Source organism: Canis lupus, chromosome 7, assembly GCF_011100685.1.
Source record: "Canis lupus familiaris isolate Mischka breed German Shepherd chromosome 7, alternate assembly UU_Cfam_GSD_1.0, whole genome shotgun sequence".
Classification (NCBI taxonomy): Eukaryota; Metazoa; Chordata; class Mammalia; order Carnivora; family Canidae; genus Canis; species Canis lupus.
Genome location: NC_049228.1, coordinates 3,963,780 through 3,983,474, shown reverse-complemented (window position 1 = coordinate 3,983,474; position 19,695 = coordinate 3,963,780). Strand labels below are relative to the sequence as shown.

General features: G+C 40.9%; 1 protein-coding gene across 5 annotated transcripts in view; it reads left to right on the top strand.

Moving 5' to 3' along the window:
- PTPRC (protein tyrosine phosphatase receptor type C) overlaps positions 1-19,695 on the top strand; it is a 126,297-nt gene that overhangs the window by 64,144 nt on the left and 42,458 nt on the right. For 2 of the 5 annotated variants that reach the window (XM_038541953.1, XM_038541952.1), the window contains 8 exons: positions 1,670-1,801; positions 3,968-4,108; positions 4,913-4,978; positions 6,157-6,183; positions 8,284-8,490; positions 10,603-10,731; positions 11,900-12,040; positions 16,171-16,290. In XM_038541953.1, coding sequence (XP_038397881.1) covers positions 1,670-1,801; positions 3,968-4,108; positions 4,913-4,978; positions 6,157-6,183; positions 8,284-8,490; positions 10,603-10,731; positions 11,900-12,040; positions 16,171-16,290 — 963 coding nt within the window. The remainder of the gene's footprint in view (positions 1-1,669; positions 1,802-3,967; positions 4,109-4,912; positions 4,979-6,156; positions 6,184-8,283; positions 8,491-10,602; positions 10,732-11,899; positions 12,041-16,170; positions 16,291-19,695) is intronic. The other 3 variants (XM_038541954.1, XM_038541955.1, XM_038541956.1) reach the window with 3 other exon arrangements.

Genomic DNA, 19,695 nt, shown 5'->3' with positions numbered 1-19,695 from the left:
CCATCCTGTCGTTTTCTGAGGCAAGTAGGTTTATAGACATACTCCGATCAGAGCCTCAGCTATTTGCTTAACACTGCCATTAATCTCGGTTTGGAAAACACGTATGTATGGCACTATCTGAGAAATTTTTTTGGGGGGGTACATTGTAATGTTTTGAATACCATATTGATAAAGTTTATTGCCTGTAATATGCAGTTAAATAAATGATAAATGCCTCCTTATGTTGATTACAGAACCGAACATTCCATCTTTCTCTGCTGCCCTAGCAGAGTAGTGGCCAGGACCTCTGTGAACATTGCAAGCAATCGGTTTCATGGCCCAAAATTAAAAAAAAAAAAAATGAATGTGAGGATGAGGGTGTTGATGGCTAAGTAGAACATTTCAGGCTAAAGGTTTTTCCTAAATAAATGGCACACTTCAGAGGTTCCATTTCAAAGGTTCCGCATTTACTTCTTGTACACAAACACATGCATACACCATTCCATATGAAGCAAAATGTGAGAAGAAAAGTTTAAAATGGAATATATTGGGAATGAAGATGAACAATATTAATACTAACTTGCCCTGGCACAATAATACTGCTAGTGAGATTAGCTTGGAAGGTTTTCTTACACTTTCCAATAAAAGAACCCATTTTTTCTCCTCTAGAGAGTCATCTTGCTATCAGGTGATATTTCAATTATCTACTGGGGTAAAATCTGTATGTGTTATTTAATTTTTGTTTGTAATTGATGTATGCTGTGGGATACAATTGGAATTTCCTGCTTACTGATAAGTATAGGGGGGAAAATTCCCTCAATCCATTTTTCTAACACTGTAATATCTTCAAACGTTTTCAGAATCGTTCAACAATAATTAACATAATCATTTAATATTATTTTTATAAAAATGTGTTATGCCTTTTGCAAAACACCACTATAGAAGTCTATACAAAGTATATACTTATGCTTATATATACTAAAACGTATATATATATATATATATATATATATATATATATATATATACACACACACAGTATTTACTTTACACACAGGCACAATGAAATCTGCAAATCCTGATCCTTTAAAGATACTGTTTATATGGGTGGTAAACCCTCCAGACTCTAGACATGGATTCTGTGACAATGTGTATGTGTGTGCGTGTGTGCAACTGTTTCCCCACATTTTTTTCCAATACTAGATATAATAAACGTAGTGTGATAAAGTGTTTCATTTTTACATTGAAAAACTGTCATGTGATGAGCATTTTTGCATATGCCTTTTGGCCACTGTATATATTAGATATCTGTTACATGTCTTGCCCATTTTTCTTTTTTCGATTTGCATATTATATATTGTATATTGAGGGATTCTTTCCTGATTCTTCCTACAAAGCACTCTTTCAACTTTCAGTGTGTCGAGTTGAAGGAGAGTTGGTTCAAAAAGCTCCTAGGGCCTAGGGGGTCCAAAGCCACCTGGAAACCTGAGTCATCTGTGATATCATGGCCCAAAGGGAGCCTCTGGGAATATGTAAATCAAGGACTCAGGTGCCACCTTCCTGCCAGGTGAATTTAAGTAGAGGCAGACACACATTTCACGGTCTGGTAACCAATATAGTTATAACCTCCTAGTATTTAAATGTCTCATCTGCGGGGAAATACTGAAATGATCTTGCTTTCTTACCTTAGGTGTCACACAGCCGCCTCTCCTCACGCACACAGGCTCGCAGGCATCCTCTGCCGGACCCGACCCGCAGACACCCAACAGCACTGTTGCCCTTCTCGCACGCACCCCTGCACCAGGCAGGAATGACCCATCAGGTTTGCGGGGCTGTCAGGCTTAAGACCAGTGTGAGGGAGTCCAGCCACTTGCTAAACGGGTAGCACCTGCCAGTTGGTGAATTTGCAATTTCCTACTTTCCTGGTTACGCTTAGTCTGTGAGGCCGCACCACTCAGGTCCTTGTGGCAGAGAGGAGATTGCCCAGAAGGAATCTTTCGAGAATAAAGGACAGACCTGTTTTGGGGGAAACAGTTATGTAGGGTGCTCTATACGTTTATATTTGAGGCCAGCACCGTTGCCCAGTGAAAACTTCTTGCTGGCAATAAAGAACAGTATATGTGATTTGTTGCTTAAAGACCTCTGACCAATAAACAAAATCGTGAAGGGTGAATGACTTCCATCATCAATGAAGGGCACTAAGAAATCATAACCACAATTTAATTGCTTTTTTTTTCAAGAATGGAAAAAAAAAAAAAAGAAATAGATGCTTCCCAGTCCCCATTCAAACATTAAAGCTTCTTTCCAGCTGAGCATCTCCGTGTATAGAAACAAGGCAAAGCATCCTCCCCCTGGTCTTTCCAAAGTCAGCATCTCCATCGCTTCGTGGTGTCGTTTTTTATCCCGAGAACCGCGATGCGGGCAGACACCTGCAAGACTGTAGTGGCCCGAGGGCCTCGGATCATTTCAGAGATCTAAACGGGGGAGCCCACGGGGCTGGCACCGCAGTGGCCTTGCCTCAAGCGGGAATTGAACACGGAAACCAAGCAAATCACGGAGAATGATGGGTTTTTTTTTTTGCAGTATTAACGCTCTTCCCTTGGTGCAAAGATCATGACAGGCTGTGCACCTGCTTTAAGAGCTGTCAAGGGAGCTGCCCTCGGCCCCGCCTCGCTCCACCCAGGCCAGCTGCCCCAGAACCGCAGGGAGAAAAAAAAAAAAAAAAAAAAAAAAAAAGTGGAGCTTCCAGCAAAGCCAGGAATTCCCAGGCGGTGCGTGAGCTGGGCGGTCCCTCACCGGAGGCGCCCTGCCCTCCCCAGGGGACTCCTCCCCTCCAAGCCGCTCCTTGCACTGATTAAAAACTGATTAGGATTAATTCCCCTAATTAAAATTGTAAAAGTCACTTCGAAAGCAGCTCAGAGATTACCTACGCAAGGGAACTGTAGTTTTCCTATAAAATAGGAAGGTAGGGGATTTAAGGAGGGGGCGGGGGAGGGGGGAGCTGGAGAGCAAGGGCCCGGGCAGGGAGGTGGGGTGGGGGGGAGGCCAGGCTTGCGCAGGGGACTGGGAAAGAACACGCTAGAAGGCAAGAGACAAACCCGCCGATTCTTAAAACTTGGCAGAGGACCAGTTCTGGGTCAAAAAAAATATATATATTATTATTATTTTTTAAAGCAGGAAAGGGCCTGGGGAGCGGCTGCTGACGGTTTCCGTGGCGGCGCAGTTAAACCGGGGGCGAGTGGGGGGGCGGATTGGGGAGACGAGCAGAGACCCAAACCCAGAGTCTTGGCAGGTGCGGTTGGGGTGCGCTGGGTGCGGCCCCGCGGTGAGCGCTGCGCGATGCCCGGGGGCGGGGTTGGGGGGGCCCTGAGCTCTGACCCCCTGACCCCCGCCTCTCTATCGGTGTGCTCCTGGGGGGGCTTGCACCCCAGGGGAGGGGTGCCAGGATCGTCGGGCGCCGCGGGCTCCAGAGCCACCTGCTTTCCCCCGGGGAGGGGCTCCTACGGCGGAGGGGGTGTCCTGGGGGCGGGGAGGCAGAGGCATCCGACAGTGGCCCGAAGCACCTGCACCCACCACCCCACCCAGCTCCTCTCTGCACCCAGAGAGGCGCACCCATGGGTGCACAGGGCAGGTTGCGCTTCCCCGTCCGCCACCCTCCACCCGGGCTTGCACACCCGGAGCTCCGCGGCCGGCCTGGGGTGTCAGCCCCCCACGCGGTCCCCTGGGTGCATTCCCACTGCCACCCAAGGCCACCCGCCACCCAGGGGGGGCTTCTCTGGGTGGGGCCCCCGGACCGGCAGTGCTCGCCCCGATGGCACGTGCCGCGTGCGCCCGGGGTCCCACGCACCTTGCAGGTGTCCGCGCGGTTCTACAGAGCAAGGGCCCCCCGGGGCTGGGCCTCGGGGTCCGGGGTCCGCTGGGGGGCCCGTCTGGCCGTCCCCTTGTGTGGGAGACACGACGCCAGCGGCGACGGCCTTTGTGCTTGCAGGGTCCTCGGGAGAGTGGACCACCCCTCGCACCTTCCCCGCGGACCCAGCTGCCACCCCAGTAGCCTCCCCCCCGCCCGCACGCAGCAGCTCCGCGGCGCCTCCGCGCGCCTCCAGCATCCCGGCCAATGCCAGCTCCTCAGGTTCGAGCCCCGGGTCGGGGGGACAGTGACGTGCAAGCTAGGGACGCCCTGCAGCCCTTTAACCTCAGGCCGGACATCATTTGGAGGTTTCCCGGTTTACCAAGTTTCACATATTGATATTAAATTAGACAAAATAAACTTGCCAGGAAGCTTTTTTCTTTTTTCTTTGCATATTTTATTTTGTTATTCGCACCGTGAACGTTGATGGCAAAGAAGAAAGATAACAGGCTCTTGTGTCCTCTAGCCCCACCCGGGGTCAAATCCAGCCTCGTTGACTTATGCATAAGCTACTCATAATTTGTGTGTGTCTCCTCTGTTAAAAAGAAAAAAAAAGGATATTATAATATCCATGTTATAGGATTGATATGGGAACTGAATATGTAGAAAGGCTGGCAGGCAATTAATAATAATAATAATAATAATAATAATAATAATAATAATAATAAAGAGTAACTGGTATCCGTATTTGGAATCCGTATTTGAATTAAAATAAGGAAGTTGTAATTGAAGGAGAAAGGAGTAGTGTGAGGAAGATGGCACATCAGGTAAGAAGCGCACCAAGGAGTGGATAGTTTCTCCAGACTTACATGACGTCAAGCCCTAATTATTGGAAATGTTGGTTATCTTAAAAGGCCATTGGCAGAGAAAGTGCTGATTCATTTTCTTATTTTAAAAATAAGCACAAAAAAAAAAAAAAAAAAAAGAGCAAGCGTTCATTCCAAGGAGGACTCCTGTAGTGAAGATGCGGTTGCCCTTCCGTATGACAAACTCATTAACTTTTATTCTCTGTTCATTTCCTTGCAGATGAGACTCATACGTCCACTTCACCCGCAACAAGCACTAACCATACAACTGCTCCCACAACAATAGGTGACAATCTTACCCCCAGCCATACAATCACACCACCACCATGTACCTGGGATGGGCTCCTAGAAGGGTCTTCCATTTGCTCTACACTGGGCTCCTTCTCTTGAGAAGTTCAATGAAGTATTCTAACCACGGGGGCTGTGGCATAGCAGTGAGCCTCGCACCACGTATTTTAGCAGGGCAACAGCTGGTGAGATCAGGGCCAGCTGTTGTAGGGCATTCCTGCTACCGGAATACCCTACCACCCCACTGCTCTAGTGAGCAGCCCCCAGGAGTTGTGTACTGTGTGCAGATGCGTAGAGAAATAATCGCATACACTGAGACTTCTTTCTCCAAGAGTGGGCTGAGGTATTAGTATGAAAAAGAATGATTCTATCAATGGAATTCTCCATTCCAAGTGGTGAATAGCAGGGGATTGTTTCTAGAGCCCCAGTCATGCGATGTGGAGCAGGAAGCCAAGGCGAGGGGCCTCTAGAGAACGAACCCAGCAGTCAGCAGTGCCAGTGGGTGGGTCGGCGGTGGCGGAGACTGCAGGCCCACCGTTCTTTCCCCAATTCTTGCAATGCAGAGACCAGATTAGCAGAGCTCTCTCGGCTTTCACAAAGCACATTTCCACTCGTTGTTTAGTTTAGTACATGTGCTTCACCCAAGATGTGTTTCAGTTTCTGGAAAGAGCCATTAATTACCCTGGATCCAGTAGATGCGCAAACAACTTAGCAACAGTTAAACTAGGGAATGAAGCAGCCTGTGCCTATTTTCTGAATTTTTAAGCAAAGGTGTAAGCTGAACTCTCCAGGGGTTATAATTATATAAGTCTGTTTTGAGATTAATCAAGGGGATGAGGAGCTTTAAATGTCTTTGGCTGCGTGGATAGTTGGGCATGTCACCACCCCGTAATCAAATGTGTGCTCAAAAATCTGAATATTATTACGATCACAATCACGTTTAGTGGGGAAATTAATGAAAACGTTTTTCTAGAACTAGCTCATGAGTTTATAACATTTGAAGTTTTGATGGGAAAACATCGTATTAGGCAAACCCTGCACTATTAAACCTAATTCATAGACTTGACAATTTATGAACTTGAAACATGATAAACCACCCTTTCCCACAATGACTATAGCAGAGATATTGTAAATGAAATTTTAATAATTTGCACTCCCTTTTTTTTTCTCTTACAGTTTCCCCAGAACCTAGGCAAACATGTGGTAAGTTTATCTAGAGGTTGTGTATATCATTTTAGAATATCACTTTAATTATTTCCTTCTTCCTTCCAAGCTTCAAGACCCAGTAGTAGTACACTAAATCCACTGGCTCTCATTTCCCAGCAATGATTAGTCCCAAATCTTCAGAGCCAGTGACCTTCAGGGGCAAGAAGCTTTGACGTCATGTCCAAACCTAATTTGGAGCACCAGGAATACTAATTACTAGCTAAACGACTTTGGTGAAGCCACTTAACTTGAGTTTGGGTATGCGTGAAATGAAGATAGCAAGTTTGCTTTAGGGTTGCCGGGGGTGGGGATGCAGTGTGATGATACACGTGCAATGGGGAGCAGGCCTTCAAGGCTGGTCAAGAAGAATCTGTTTTTGTCTCTGCCCCTGTCTTTCTGTCTTGCTGGGGTTTTGGCTCAAAGCAGGTGCTTGAGGACAGTTTGTACAACTCTTCCCACCTTCCTACTCTCCTCTCGGAGAAAGTCTTCCATGGTGGGGGCTTCACCCTACAAATGTTTGGGAATCTCACCGCTAAAGTTTCCGCCTTCAGCAGCTCCCCATGCACCTGATGCAAAGATCAGCCCTCATATGTTGGCTTAATTAATATGGCCTTTTTTTTTTAAGATTTTATTTATTTATTCATGATAGTCACACAGAGAGAGACAGAGAGGCAGAGACACAGGCAGAGGGAGATGCAGGCTCCATGCACCGGGAGCCCGACGTGGGATTCGATCCCGGGTCTCCAGGATCGCGCCCTGGGCCAAAGGCAGGCACCAAACCGCTGCGCCACCCAGGGATCCCAATATGGCCTTTTATGATCACATTCCTCCTGTATTTTTGCCTCCTTACACTCGTCACTTAACCAGTGTGAAACTACTTACCGTTTTCTAAACACACAGTGATTGCACAATGCCTCTGTGCTCTTCCCCGCTCTTCGTCCCCCACACTTAGGACCCCACTCCATCTTTACATCTTTATCCAGCCCCCCCCATCTGTTTTGCTATGTCCTGCTTGTATTTTAAAACACAAACTGAGTCACCCATCTCCTCTGGAGAGCCTCTCCTATCCCTGCAATCAGAATAAGTGTCCCCCCACCCTACTCCCATATTATTTTGTGCATAATCTTGTTTTAGTGTTTGCATATCTTATGCAACTCACACCTGTGCTTGTCTCTATGTTAGACTCCATGTTTCTAAAAGCTGATCATTCCTAGGGCTTGGGACTTCTTTTTTCTTTTTTAAAGATTTTATTGATTTATTCATGAGAGACCCAGACAGAGGGAGAAGTAGGATCTGCCCGGGGAGCCCGATGCGGGACTCAATCCTGGGTCCCTGGGGTCACGCCCTCAGCAGAAGGCAGACGCTCCACCGCTGAGCCCCTCAGGGGTCCCGGGACAATGTCTTAAACAGAATAAGGGGTTAATAATGTTCTTTGGATTAAAAATGAGTGAATAAATTAGCATTTGTGGAAAAGATATTTTTACCAGTCAATGGAATGTGTTTAAATAAAGGAGAGAATGCGACATGGCACCAGGAGAGGTACTTCGGAGGGTTTATTATAAATAACTTTACATAGGTAAAGGAATAATAAAGCCTGTGGTCCTAGAATTAACGTTCCACATATTTGGAGAAACAGGTAATCAAAAACTGCATTTCAGAAAGAAAGGAAAACGATAAGCAAGAAGAAATTTGCTAGACACCTCATTCATTTGTGCATCATTCAACAAATAATTCAAACAAATGAGCCCGTGCTAATGACAAGTTTCATGCAACAATTTGGGTTTATGATGATCAACGTAGACTGGACTTTGCTGTCATAGAAAATACAGTCTAGTTAGAAAGACAGTAATCTATTAACCACCCAAGTATAAACTTAAGAGCTGAGGTCCTTGATGGGCAGCAATAAAAGGGAATTTTGAAAAATCAATTAAGGATACACTTGATGTGTTTCTTCTCATTTTAATGTTTCTGGGGATATTTTGTTAGATACTTGATATTTTTGAAAATCTATATTAAGGCGTTTGCATTTGAGGTAGGTTTATTTGTTCTGAAAAAAAATTTTTAAATGATAAATAACCCTCACTTTTTTTCTTTCAGAGGACAGATACGCAAATATCACCGTGGAATATTATTATGAACCTAACTCATTTGTAGCAAAACTAAATGTTAATGATACCGTGAATTGTGACCAATGTAAGAAAAATGAGATCTCTAACCTAAAAGAATGTGAAAACCTGAATATTACTATAAGTCACAGTTCATGTGACAGTCCAAATAAAACCTTAACCTTAGAGGTACCACCAGGTAAATATAAATTGGTTTCTATTTGTATATATGCAAAAAAGTACAATTCTATGTGTCTTGCATTCTAGTGGTTGCTGGAATCTGTCGGCTGAGTGAGCAGGGATGAGGGACAGGAAGTCAGCTGGAGGCCAGTGGGTGAACTTTCCATTCTCCTGACCCAGTGAAGTTAGAAACTCTTATAAGCCTTCTTAATTATTTTCCCTTCCTTACACTCCTTTTACACAGTATTTCGTGTAGATTAGGTGTAATTTATTCCACTGTGGATAAGTGATTATCCACAAGCTTTCTAAATACAGGTGTGTCTGAAGTATATTGGGGGAAAACATGAAGTCAAGGATTTGATGGTAGTGGAAAGAACAAAAATACTTTCACACAAAAAAAGAGAGCTATAATCACGTTAAGGTGATCAAGGCAGGTTTGCTCCTCAGCTACTGCTGGGAAGAAGGGCCTAGGGCCTCGGGCCCACTCCACTACAGCCTATCTTAACAAAATGTGTTTTGGAAAAGGGATTCAGGAATTGTGTAAATTTGTTGACTCTCTGCCATCACCTAATAATTCAAGAACATTGATTTGTTAACATCTAAATAGGCTAAAGTTTGCTTTCATATCTTGGCTATTGTAAATGATGCTTCTTTAACCATAGGGTTGGATGGATCCTTTTGAATTAGCATTCTTGTATTCTGTGGGTAAACATCCAGCAGTGAAATTGCTGGATCCTAAGGTAGTTCTAATTTTAACCGCCCTACTGTTTTCCACAGGGGCTGCACCCATTTGTATTCCCACCAATAGTGCAGGAGGGGTCCTTTTTCTCCATATCCTCACCAACACCTCTTGTTTCTAGTGTTGTTGCTTTTAGCTATTCTGATGGGTGTGGGTGTGATGCTATAGCTCATGTAGTTTTGATTCGCATTTCCCTGATGATAAGTGATGATGAGCATCTCTTCATGGGTCTGTTGGCCATCTGCATGTCATCTTTAAAGAAAAGTCTGTTCATGCCTTCCGCCCCTGTTTTAATTGGGTCACTTGTTTTTTAGGCGTTGATTTGTATAACCTCTTTATATATTCTGGATGCTAGCCCTTTATTGGATATGCCATTTGCAACATCATGGATATAGCTAGAGAGTATAATGCTAAGTGAAATTGTTAGAGAAAGACAAGTACCATATGACTTCACTCATATATGGGATTTAAGAAACAAAACAAACAAAGAGGGAAAAATAAGAGAGAGAGAGAGAGAGCCAGAGAAAGCAAGAAACAGATTCTTTTTTTAAAAAAGAAGATTTTACTTATTTATTCATGAGAGACACAGAGAGAGAGGCAGAGACACAGGCAGAGGGAGAAATAGGCTCCCCGTGGGGAGCCTGATGCAGGACTCAATCCCGGGACCTGGGATCAGGCCTTGAGCCAAAGGCAGTCGCTCAACCACTGAGCCACCCAGGTGTCCCAAGAAACAGACTCTTAAGTATAGAGAATACTCTGATGTTACCAGAGGGGAAAGGGGATCAGTAGGTGATGGGGATTAAGGAGTGCCCTTGTTACTGTATGGAATTGTTGAATTGCTATACTGTACACTTGTAACTAATATTACACTGTATGTTAACCAACTAGAGTTAAAGTAAAAACTTTAAAAATACATAGGTCAAAGTTTGATATATTTTTGAAAAGTTACTGAAGTTAATTATCAATTAGAAACAGAAAGTGACAACTTAAAAGACGCATTCCCTGAGGCAGAAACCCCCATAATTCTGTGTAATAATCATTTAATAAAAAAATCAGAGTAATTAAAAAACTGAAGATATAAGTAAGAAGAAGAATGAAGAGAGTGTTTTAAAATGTGCAAAAAAAAATGCAATTTCATCTATACATTTGCTTGGGTCCCATTTTTTAAAGGTAAGATAAATTCTCAATAAAATGCTGCCCAAATGTGTGATATTAAAAAGAATAAGCTAAAAAACTGAGACATGCCTAACTCTGAATTATTAGACTCTGTCAAAAGCACTCTAAACGCTTGCCAAAGATTATATTATGAATATAATTTCAGTCATTTTAATTGAGCATGCGGCACACATTATGAAACACTCATCATCTATTTCTATATCTGGTTTTTGACAGATCGTGGAAATTTTGATCTGGAAGACTGTACACAGAAAGAGAAAGCAAATACTTCTATTTGTGTAAGAGTAGAAGAAAAGAAAAACTTTACTTGTGACAAAAGTAAAATTAAATACAGACTTCAGTGTGGTAAGAATATAGCTTTGATTAGAGTATTTTTATGGTAGAAAGTTGTTCTAGATATTATCTATGCCTTCCTTCCTTCCTCCTTCCTTTCTTCCTTCCTGTATCCTTCCCTCCCTCCTTCCCTTCCTCCTTCCTCTTAAGCCCCCCACCACCCTCTACCTTCCTCCCACCCCCCACTCTTTTGATCCATAGTATACTTGGAGTCAAAACTTTGTATTCTTTATACCACTCACATTCACCAAACAGACAAATACATTCCCAAAAAGATAATCTTTGAAATAGTAAATAGTCAATTAATTTACAAGAATTTTCTTGGCAACTGTTATACACAATGCCCAAGGCATTGTTGAAGGATTATCAGAGAAGGATGTTATAGGATAATTATGATACACATACTGTAATAAAAGCAAATGTAAAAAAAAATAAAATAAATAAAAAGCAAAAGTAAGGTCATACTACTCAAGAGTTTATGTGGTCAGCCCTCCATCAACAAAATTTATAGACGACCTCAAGAACACTTACATGAAAGACAAAAATGGGAAAAGTACAGTAAGTACCCCGAGGAATAGGAATTTGGGTTCATATGAGGGACAATAATTGAGATACAGGTTCTTTTTAATAACTAATGACAATGATTTATTTATATTGGAATTTCTTAAAGTGGAAGCTCCTTTTTTTTTGGTATAAATCCATCTGCTGAGCCATACTTGGCAATTCAGATAGACAGACACACATACACACATACATCAAGGGTGCAGAGTGACTCTGGTTGTAGTCATCATGCTAAAAAGAAGATTCATGGCTATAAGACAGGTAGTGTGAGGAAAGCAAGAACAAACTCACGATGAACTGATGGCAAAACAATGATGTATCTAAAGTACCTATTAGGCAAAGGCTAGCACAGATGCAGTCTCAGCTTCCGAACAGAGAACTCATTCCATCAATTAAATTAGAGACACTCTCAAATTCAGTTAGACTTCTTAATATTTTCTTTAAAATTGAGTGTGGGAAAATTGTGCATTATGATGATAGTTCCTAGTATCTTTTACATATTATTTACTATTTGTAAAAGTTTCCCATCTGACAGATATTATAGTTATGCAATCTAAAGAGAAAGTTAAATGTGATATATTGTATTCATATACTAATATGGGATATTTATTTCTTTCAGATAATCGTACTCCATCTAAAGACATGCAATTTGAATGGGAAGGCTTTGTACCTGAAACAGATTATTCCTGTTACTTGAATGTATCCTATAATGGCCAGCTTGTTTTGAACTTAAGTAAAATTATTGAAACAGATTTTGGAAGTGAGTATATTGCTTATGCGTATGCGTAAAATTTCTTCTTATATTCTTACAATTCTTTGAGGAGCACAGAAAATGATGTCGTAGGTGTGAAGAGGTTTCAGGAAATGGATACGTACCCCTTTTTAAAGTAGGATTTCAAAACGCATGAGCAAAGATCCAAACTTTTGTCAAGTTTTTCTGTGTGTGTGTGTGTGTGTGTTTGCTTGTTTGTTGTTTCAACTGCAAATTGTAGGCTGTTGTGAGATTAAGGTAGAAACAAAACTGAGGTAATGATATGGTTTGTTCACTCACTTCCCCTTTCCTCCTGCAGCATCATTCTCGTGGTGTGCTACTGCACCCTCTGCCCTTCTGTCAAGCGCTGCCTTTGACAGGAGTGAGCACATGGCTAGTAAACACAGCAGCGAATCTAAATATCAATGGCAAAATAATAATTAGCACTACTAGGATGCCGGCAATGTAAATCACAAGACTGCAATAGCCAATAACAGTTGGAAAATACCATTCTGGAAAAATCATAGCATTTGAGGGGTTGGAGATTCGGTGAAGGGAGGAAAAAGTGCTAAAATCCTACTCCTATTCAACAGAAGGATGGAGATTCCAAAATGTAGACTCTATTAGGAAAAAATATGTGAATTATGTGTATGACAATTGATGAGTAACCACCAAAGAAAGACAGAGAGAGGAGGAAAAAGTAGTAGAGAAAAGGAAGAAGAAGCAGAGGGAGAAGAAAGAGGAAGAGGAGGAGGAGGAAAAGAGAGGAGAGAGAGAGAGAGGGAGAGAGAAGAGGAGGTGGAGGAGTGGAAGTGTCAGGGAGGGAAAGAGAAAGGGAGAGGAAAAAAATACTAGTAGAAAGCAGTAAGACAGCAGAAATATGCCACGATATATCAAAAATCACCACAAATAAATATGGCCTCAATTTACCTTTTGAAAGACAGATACTCAGACTTGAGTAAAGACATAATGTGGCAGGATTTTGTAGCCTGAAGGGATAGCAAGTGATATTTTAGGAGAAATTTTATCACTTTGCTGTATGCCGAATGACAACCAATGGAGAGTGCTTTTAAGAACCAAAACAACAAAATGCAAAGATAGTAGAAGGGAGAAAATAACCAAGTGTAGAGTATCAAGTTACTGAAAGAAGAGAAAAAAAAAGTTATTGAAAGAAGGAACAAAATTATAGTAAGAATTTATTCAGCAACGTAAAGACTTGTTTTTTAAAAGAATAATAAAGTAGTCCTCTAGCAAAAAAATGAAACTCTCCTATTGACTGAAAAAAAAAAAGAGAACTAAGAGTAAATTATTTTTACAAATTAAAAGCAATTCTGCATCCAATATGAAAAGTCAGGTAAAATGAATAATTTTCTAGAGCTTACAAATTATGAAAATTTACCTGGGAGGGGTTAGAAAATTGGAATTAACCTTACAGTATAATATCTCTCTACTCATTTCCCACTCACTGTCTGCTTCTCTCGCTTGCTCTTAAGAAAACATGAAGACAAAACAAAACAAAACAAAACAAAAAAAACATGAAGACAAATTTGCCACGTGTTCAAACTACTCAACAGAATAGAAGACATGGAACTCTATCAGCTCATTTTGATTATTCTTAAGGTTTGGGATAGGCTAAAGGTTAATGTTCAGTGAATTTGCAACTTGAGAAAGACTCAGGCAACTATAGGCCAGTCTCTCCTGTGAACATACATACCAAATAGTAAATTAAGTATTAGCAAAGTAGGATCCTTCAGTGTATTAAAAATATATATAATTACCAAAAAAAAAAAAAGATATACAAGTGGCAAATAAGGATATGAGAAGATGCTCTACATCCTATGCCATCAGGGAAATTCAAATGAAAACAAGAATGAGATACTACTACATGCCTATTAGAATGTCCAGAATCTGGAACACTCAGAGCATCAGGTACTTACAACACACGGAACAAGGCTGCAATCAAAAATAAAAGCATTCTTGACTAGTAGGAATGCGAGTGGTACAGCCACACTCTGGAGGACATTTTGGTGGTTTCTGCAAAACGAAACATACTATTACCATACAATCTACACTCCTTGGTATTTACTCAAAGGAGTTGAAAAGTTATGTCCACACAAAAACCTGCACAGGGTTGTTCATAGGAGCTTTATTCATAATTGCCAAAACCCAGAGGCAACCAGGATGTGCTTCAGTAGGTTCATGGGTAAACTATAGTATAATCGGACAATGGAGTACTATTCTCACTAAAAAGAAATGACCTGTCAAGCCATGGGAAGACATGAAAGAACTTTAAGTGCCCATTACTACCTGATGAAAGGCTACATACTGTATGGTTCTGACTCTATGATATTCTGAAAAAACTATGGAAGCGGTAAAAAGATCAGTGGCTGCCAGGAGTGGGAGAGGAGGGAGAAATAAATAGAGCACAGAGCATTTTTAGGGCAGTAAAAATACTCTGTACGATACCATAATAATGGGTACATGTCATATGATACATTTGCTCAAACCCGTAGAATATGACACCCAGAGTGAGCCCTAATATGAACTATGGACCCTGGGAGATGGTGATGTGTCAGTGTGTGCTCATCACTGGGACCACCCTGGTGGGGGAGGTTAGTAATGGGGGATACTATGCATGTGTGAAGGCAGGGGAATATGAGAAATCTCAGTACCTTCCCCTCAATTTTGCTGTGAATCTAAAACTGCTCTTAAAAAAGTAAGTCTTAATAATAATAATAAATAATAATAATAATAATGTTTTTAAGTAAGTTTTACTCCAGTAATGTAAGAATCCTTCAGCCTTAGAAAATAGCAGTTCAACCATTTTACATAGCACTTAATTCAGGAAACAAGGCATTTCTCCAAGACCATTGCAAAAGGAGCCACATTCTTAAAAACAACAAAGAAAAAGCTTTATTAATTCACCTACTTCATGATTCACCAGTTGAAAGCATGTAATTCAGTGTTTAAAAAATATATTAAGACTCCCCATCAGAATCAACTGTAGAACATTTTCATCACACCAAAAAGAAACCTCATCTCTGTTAGTAGTTGGTCCCCATTTCCCTCCTACTTTCCGCATCTAGGTATTTACCAATCTATTTCCTGCTCCAATGGATGTGCCTATTCTGGATATTTCATATAAATGGAATTGCATAGTATGTTGTCTTTTGTGACTGGCTTCTTTCACTTAGCATAATGTATTAGGGGTGCTTCTATGTTGTAAAATGTATCGATACTTCAATTTGTGTATCGCCTGATAATATTCCATTGTATGGACACACCTTGTTTTGTTTGTTCGTTCATCAGTTGTTTAGGTTGTTTCCACTTTTTGGCTATTACGAATAATGCTGCTATGAATGTCCATTTCTAAGTTTCGTGTAGACATATGTTTTCATTACTCTTGTGTTCACACCTCAGATTGGAATTTGGGGATCATACGACAACCTTATGTTTTGAATTTTGAAGACCTGTCAGTCTGTTTTCCAAAGTGGTTCCATCACTTTACATTCCCGTGAACAATGTGCGAGGGTTCTAATTTATACGCATTGATTATATTCTTCATCTCAAGTTATGATGACTAGTTACTGGAAGCTTCCAAATAATGACGGTTAAGTTTACCAGTACTACCAATGGCAGATTTTCAGCACAGTGAAATCTAGAAATCCCAAGACAAGTCAACAATAATGTATATGAGAGGAAGAGGATGTTCTTTTTTTTTTAATTTTTTATTTATTTATGATAGTCACAGAGAGAGAGAGAGAGAGAGGCAGAGACACAAGCAGAGGGAGAAGCAGGCTCCATGCACCGGGAGCCCGATGTGGGATTCGATCCTGGGTCTCCAGGATCGCGCCATGGGCCAAAGGCAGGTGCCAAACCACTGCGCCACCCAGGGATCCTGAGGATGTTCTTAAATATCTTCATGTCAGTAGAATACTTTGGGTCCACAGTGCCACTTTAGAGTGACGTTTCCTCTGTCAAGTGACCTCTAAAGCAAATTGAATAAGACCAGATGTCTTTCTTTTAATTTCATTAATTCCATCCTCAATATGTGGTTTATTGATCATCATAATTATGATTTGAAGAATGTATTTTCCATGTCTTACTTTTAATATTTTGTATTCTTATTCTTTTAACAGGTCCAGACCCACCTAAGAATCTTATCTGCAGCAGTAAAAACGCAAATAGCGTAGTGATCATCTGGGAACCCCCTATAAATACTTTTCATGGTTACAATGTTTGTTATCACATTAATGAAGGTAATTTGTATGCAATTTAATTCTATGTCAGGAAAAATAAATCCAGAAGTGGAAAGCACTAGAAATGTGGATTGAACTAGTGAACCACAGAGTGACTGTGATAGGCACTCAATCTGCCTTGATTTTATTTTTTTAAGATTTTATTTATCCATTCATGAGAGACACAGAGAGAGAGAGGCAGAGACACAGGCAGAGGGAGAAGCAGGCTCCACACAGGGAACCCGATGTGTGACTCGATCCCAAGTCTCCAAGACCACACTCTGGGCTGAAGGCAGCGCTAAACCGCTGGGCCACCAGGCCTTGATTTTAGAACAGCCTCTACTCACTATGGGCTCTCCAGCCTCTGACATGACTAAAGCCCAGAACATCCCCAATATTTGCTTGTCTTTCCTGATGTAACTTCCAATCTTTAACTCCAAAGTCTGGAGAAAGAAAATCTCCGGAAGATAATACTCATTATTGTCTTCCAAATATATGTGAGTTGCACGGTTTGAACTCATTATTCAGGCCTGGAAAGAAACAATCAAACAAATGCCTTCCAAACCTTGCTCCTGGTGATGCACACAAAATATCGGGTAAATAAAAATGAACATGTACCCATTTAGTCATGGAAGCCAGTTTGGTGGCAGATGGAATCTTGGAACATAGTTCTAGTTAGGCTTTGGGGACATAAATGTTGCCCCCCAAAATGTGCTATGTCTCGTTCAACCATGAGTCCTCCAAATGAGAAGCTATTTAAGAGAAAAACATCTCCCAGATAACTTAAAGTATCCAAAATGCTTGTAGAAAAATGCAAGCATCAGTGGACCCTCTCCAAGCAGACTCAGCACATGACATGACCCACTTGCCAATCCCTTACTTGCAGCTCTACAGTAGCGCCGAGCCAAACATCACACAGAGTTCCATCTCTCTGTTTGGTGGGCAAAACAGACATAAATTTAAAATGCTGAAATCACTTATTTTTAGCATGTTGTTTTATATTTTAGTGACATTAATGCTGCCGATTGTTTGAATCTTAATAATGAAACTAGTAAAGCAAAGTCAAATACACAATGCATTTTCAAATTAGCAGAAGAGGGCTCAACGGTTGTGGAGAAGAAATATATGTCTTGTATTTGATGTTATGGTAATTTCAAAAGTTAAGTCTAAGAGAAAGGAAAAAATGGAAATCGCAGGAGGAAAAAATAGCAAGACAATTAGATACTTGCTGCTTCATCAGACATCACTTGTACAAACTTTCTTGGTTTGGATTCTGCGTGGACACATTGTCTGGCTTTCTTTTCTCTCCTCTGAATCTTCTACTCACTACTCCTTGCTCTGCATTCTTTCTTTTCTACACTGTCTGCCACAGAGTATTTTGTACGGAAGGGTATATGGTGAAAATTTATGAGCAGTGTTTATTGCCCTTTGTACTCTGTACAGTTTTTTAAGCCTGTATTTTAAGAAGTCAGGTTAAGGGGGGTGTAATTATTTATTAGCAGACTGACAAGTTTTTTATTTTTTATTTTTTTTGCAACTAGTGTGGCTCCTTTTTATTTAGAGCTACCCAAATATGTGGCTTAAATACATTTAAATAATGTAACACTTGAACAGGATTGGGAGGAGGAAAAGGGCGAGCGGGCCCATATGGCGGTATGTGTGTTCTTTCCTCCAAAACTGTTGATTGATAACTGAATCCAACCTCTGCCTTGGATCCTGCACCTGCTTGAAGAACCATTTGGAACCAGCCTACACACAGTCCGTTCTCCCCTATAGCTATCAAAATCAACTGCCCTAAGCAGAAGAGCATTCTTCTGTTCCTCCACTAATCTCAAACATCTGCCATGGGATCCCCTTCCATTTTATCATGAAGTTGATAGGATTATAATATTGTTAAAGTGATTCTTTTAACCATTCTCATTATTTCAAATAATGTCACTATTCAAAATCCACAGGACTGGGGCTCCTGGGTGATTCCGTTGGTTAAGCCTCTGACTCTTGATTTTGGTTCAGGTCATGATCTCAGGGTCCTGGGATCAAGCTCTGCACTCAGAGTCTGCTTGAAGATTCTCTCTGCCACTCACCCCTCCACGCTCTCTCTCTCTTTCTCTAAAATAAATACATAAATCTCTAAAAAATTCACAGGAATGAAGCTATTGCGGTTTATATTACTTTTTAAAATTAGGTATTACATTTGATTTCATTATTTCAAAATTCATTCATTTCAAGGTCTCTGAATGTTAGGTATTGAAAGAGGAGGAAAGTGGTATTAACATTTATTTAGTTTCTTCTGTTCATTGGGTGTTTTTGTAATTTTTTTTAAAGATTTTCTTTATTTATTCATGAGCGACACAGAGTGAGAGAGAGAGAGAGAGGCAGGCAGAGGGAGAAGCAGGCCCCATGCAGGGAGCCCGGCGTAGGACTCGATCCCGGGTCTCCAGGATCAGGCCCTGTGCTGAAGGCGGCATTAAACCACTGAGGCACCTGGGCTGCCCGTTTTTGTAATATTTTAAGATTCTCTTAAACATCTCAATAATAATGCTGAAAGGAGAGCTGCATAAATGTATTCATAGTTCATATGATGCAACTGAGGGTCACAGAACTTCTGAAAAATGTTCAAATTCAGCAGCTCTTTTTGTTACTGTGTTGTGATGTTTTTAGCATGAGCTACTTTGGGGCACTGAAGTATTTTGTATTAGCTTAATTAAAGGTGCCAAGCTTCAACAATGGAGAACAGACTTCTATGCTTTGTTGCATCCAAAGTATTAATTTAATTTTATTTTTTTTAAAGTATTATTTTTAAAGGTTACTGAAACCAGTCTGCACCCTTCAAGATTGTAATAATGTTGCTGGAAATTTTGTATAATATCTTTTGGGGTGAGGAGGGGAAAAAGAAGAGAAAGAAAGAAGAAGAAGAGGAAGAAGGGAAAAGAGGAAGAATGACATCCGAAGAATAAGAAGAATAGCATGTATTCGGATATGGTTATGCGTCGTCTTAGGAGATTCGTAGGCGGATTTGTATTCTTATTCGGCGTTATCTTCTTTCTTCTCCTTCTACTTTCCTTCTCCTTCTAATTCTCCTTCTCCTTCTTCTTCTTCTTCTTCTTCGTTCTTCTTCTTCTTCTTCTTCTTCTTCTCCAGGAAAAGGCTATTTTTTTTTCTTTTCATTCCAGCACAAAATTCTTTGGGGATCAACAGGTTTACACTATGTGGCATAGTGTTCAAGAAGATACTTTAGAGCCATCTAGGAAGCTGTTAATGGATTTCCTGAGGTATTGATATATTAAAAAAAAAAAAAAAAGGAAATGACAAGTAAGGAAGCCAGTGTCTTTCTAACCCTTAAGTGTAACATATGTGACTTGAAAGTTAGGTCTGTCTCTCTGTTGCTCTAAGAAAAGACAAATTTCAAAGTACTATGTCAAGTTA